General features: G+C 51.6%; 1 protein-coding gene and 1 long non-coding RNA gene across 2 annotated transcripts in view; one reads left to right on the top strand and one right to left on the bottom strand.

Moving 5' to 3' along the window:
- Positions 1-1,687, top strand: part of LOC109516937 (uncharacterized) — a 6,539-nt gene extending 4,852 nt beyond the window's left edge. The window contains exon 3 of the long non-coding RNA XR_002168453.1: positions 1,603-1,687. This is a non-coding gene — a long non-coding RNA (uncharacterized LOC109516937). The remainder of the gene's footprint in view (positions 1-1,602) is intronic.
- Positions 1,688-1,743: 56 nt separating this feature from the next.
- Positions 1,744-3,744, bottom strand: part of zc3h3 (zinc finger CCCH-type containing 3) — a 21,174-nt gene continuing 19,173 nt past the window's right edge. Inside the window, exons 10-11 of the mRNA XM_019871761.1 lie at positions 2,056-2,192; positions 1,744-1,982 (exon numbers count right to left, since the gene is read on the bottom strand). Of these exons, the coding sequence (XP_019727320.1) occupies positions 1,811-1,982; positions 2,056-2,192 (309 nt within the window). The 3' untranslated portion in view covers positions 1,744-1,810. The remainder of the gene's footprint in view (positions 1,983-2,055; positions 2,193-3,744) is intronic.

Below are 3,744 nucleotides of genomic sequence, written 5' to 3' on the forward strand. Positions count from 1 at the left end.
GACCCTGTCAAACGAGAACTTTGGAGCCGGTGTTGTGGCGGACATGATGCGCTCTTCTTCACCATCGCAGCCTCGGCCTTGGAGGCCCCGGTGGGCAGTGTCCGCCACCTTGTGTTTAGCACCGATATTGCATGGGTCAATGGCGCAGCAACACGAAACAAGCTTTGTCTCGAGAAATGAATCGAGGACCGCGTCCGAGAGCGGGCCGCCCGTTACGCGTCCCTCCGAATCATCCGGCCTGGACCTCGCCCGCTCCGAAGGTTTTCCATGGGGTCGAGGTCTGGGGACTGAGATGGCCACGGGGAGGAGCTTGATTCTGTCTCCCATTTTCAGGATGCTTCCACGGCAATTAACATTCGTTTCACACACATAGTAACCGCAGGTGCCAAGAATTATGGCGGCCACTTTAATTTGGATTATTCGGATCATTTTTGATGACTTCTGTTGGACCACAAAAATAAAACAATGGCTGACTTTTGTTCGTTATTTGTGGGTGTGTTTGTGATGGAGTAACACTTCCAAGTTCTTTCAGAGAGTCCGTCTGTGTACATGAAGCAAAACAAAACCCCCCAAAAAAATTAAGCGCAAAACGGTCCACCCAATTGTTAAATTAGCAAGGCACGTTTATTTACATGACAAAATTCACACCAGTCAAATCAATTGAACACGTCTCAAAATACAGCAAGCCAAAACAATTAAAATCAATGCGATTAAAGCATAACAAACACGAGAACACAGCTCAATACAAGACATTGCGAATGAGCAACGTTTTTTTCCCCTTCCAGTACAAACAGAAAATCTTGAATTCAGCAACACGAAACAAGCTTTGTCTCGAGAAACGAACAGAGGACCGCGTCCGAGAGCGGGCCGTCCGTTACGCGTCCTTCGGAATCATCCGGCCTGGACCTGGCCCCCTCCTCTCCTCTTCCAAAGGTTTTCGATGGGGTCGAGGTCTGGGGACTGTGATGGCCACGGGGAGGAGCTTGATTCTGTCTCCCATTTTCAGGATGCTTCCACGGCAATTAACATTCGTTTCACGGCTTTTCACACATAGTAACCGCAGGTGCCAAGAATTATGGAGGCACTTTCTTCATTTGGATTATTCGGATCATTTTTGCTGACTTCTGTTGGACCACAAAAACAAAACAATGCCTGACTTTTGTTCGTTATTTGTTGGTGTGTTTGTGATGGTGTAACACTTCAAGTTCTTTCAGAGAGTCCGTCTGTGTACATGAAGCAAAACAAACCCCAAAAAAAAAAATTTAAGCGCAAAACGGTCCACCCAATTGTTAAATTAGCAAGGCACGTTTATTTACATGACAAAATTCACACCAGTCAAATCAATTGAACACGTCTCAAAATACAGCAAGCCAAAACAATTAAAATCAATACGATAAAAGCATAACAAACACGAGAACACAGCTCAATACAAGACATTGCGAATGAGCAACGTTTTTTTCCCCTTCCAGTACAAACAGAAAATCTTGAATTCAACTTCCTGCAATGCAGACATTCGACGGTGACGACGACGACAACAAGACAACAAAGTCACTTGCCGCTCGCGTTTCTCATCTCAAGGCGGCAAAGCGACCTACGTCGGAGCAGACGAGCTGCAAGAAGTGGCCGGGGAGAGGGAAGTCTGGGCTTCCCCGCTCGAGCTGCTGAGCCCGCATTGAATGAGTCAATGGACCCAGAAGAAACTCGAGTACGAGGTTAAACGAAAGACAAACAGTTTCTCACACGGGGGTGGGGAAACATCGAAACGAGGTGGAAAATGTTTGCGTCACGTTTGATACTTGTAGCACTTTCTTTACGGACGGGTACCTTTGTTTGGTGCATTCTTGGCTAGCGGTGGTTCCGGCACATCCGCCTCTTCCGGAGAGCTGGAGAGGGAGATGAAGGACGGCAGCGCCAGAGAGCTCGCGGCGGGCGTGTCCGGCGCGTCCCGAGAGCCTCGCGCGAGGACCGCCGACAGGCGCGGCCTGGCCAAAACAAACCCGCCCACGTTAGTATTTTGCGCTTTTCCTCATCCGAGCAAGCGTGTCCATCGCCGACCTCTCGGGGGGTTGAGGGTTGGGGGCGCTCGCGCTCCGTTTGGCACGCTGGCGGTGCTGCAACTTGCAGCGAGCTCCGTGAGGGCAGGAACCCGTCTTGGAGAAGTCCGGACACACCAGAGTGTGTTTCTTCTTACACTGGTGGGGCAACAAACACACTGTTACATGCCGCCTCATCCTCAGAATGTGTGCCTGTGAGCAAAATCTTTCAGGAGTTGAGCATTTTGGACACGGGAGCAACGACTTTTTCGACTCATGCTGCCAACATGACACACAGAGCCTTTTTGTCAAGTGACTTCCATCGAGAAAATGCAGAGAAGGGCGGCGGTTTAACAAGTCACGGAAAAGGGGCTCATTGTCTAGTTGTTTCAATTGCTACTCCCCCCCCCCCGCGTCAAGCTCAGGCTTGCGCAAGTCACGTTTGAAAAAACGTCACGCAATCGTCCGTCGCCAACCCTTGTGAGAGTCGCCGCGCTCGAGCGCACGTTGAGCAAGCGATGACCGTGAGCTCCGCAAAGCGTGCGCAAGAGTGTAAATTGGATGCTTCATTCTCTGCGAGATCTGATCCCTCCCACCTGTCGGAGAAGCTAATTATATTCGCTCGGCGGAGCCGGCTCCCGGCAGAGCGTTCCCGCGCGCGGAGCGGCGAGGCGAGGCGTGCGGGCCCTGCGAGCAGAATAGCCCCGAAATAGAGCCAAGAGAATGTTGACGTGAGTGCGAGCGGAGGGGAGAAGGATCCCTCAGATTGATTTTCCAGGAAGGCGCAGGACAGGAGTCTTGCTCCTCTCACCCCCCAAACCCAAGCGAGGCCCCAAGCGCGACGGCGCGATTCCCTTCCCACGGCGCCCTCGGCTGCCACGGATGCTCGGGCGTTGACGCCGCAAGTTGTGACAAATCGCACGGACGTTCAAACCGAATGACACTGCGAATACACGGCTGGCACTCCTTCTTGTTTTGGGGCCGCGCGTTTGAAACCAAACGCCAGACCAAAGAGTCGAGTTGCTCGACTCCCCTCGCTTGACCTCCATTTCCGTAAAAATGGAGAGACAAAGTCCACGTGCCAGACAAAATCCAAATGAAGAGTGACGTGATGCGAGGAGCCGCTCGAAGCCCTCCGACGCCGCGCCCCGTGTACCCTTTCTCAGCGGTGTTCACTTCTCTAATGACCGCCTGCGATCCATCACGGCCCCGCCGCGCGCACGCACGTCGACGGCCCAAAACACAGACACCGTTCGGTACATCCACCGAGACCAGAAAAACAAACTCCATCTTGATCAATATTCAATGTTGTCAGCTTTTTTGAAGATCCTGATAACGTATCTGGTTTTGTGTGTGCGTGTGTGTGGTCAGCATTTGGAATATGTGCTTTACAAAGTGGATATTCTGGACAGAAGAAGTGAGCACGTGCGCAAGGCTCAGAAACTTTCAAGAAGCACCGCCACCTGGGCGGAGCTAGCAAAACGGCTAAAATCAGCAACACTCCACCCACGCGACACCGCCCAAGATTAGCAAAAGAAGTCACAAATACTTCAAATGTTGCATCGACAGTCCAGCGCTAATGTGTCCGTCAACAAATAAGAACAATGGATTCTCCCCCATAATGCTTTTCTTGTCTTTTGTTTAGCCCCCCCCCCAGTCTCTGGCCTATCCTCCCCAAATCGCCCCCACCCTCCATTTCCGTGCAAAATTT

This window comes from Hippocampus comes, unplaced genomic scaffold (assembly GCF_001891065.2).
Source record: "Hippocampus comes isolate QL1 unplaced genomic scaffold, H_comes_QL1_v1.1 scaffold307, whole genome shotgun sequence".
Lineage (NCBI taxonomy): Eukaryota > Metazoa > Chordata > Actinopteri > Syngnathiformes > Syngnathidae > Hippocampus > Hippocampus comes.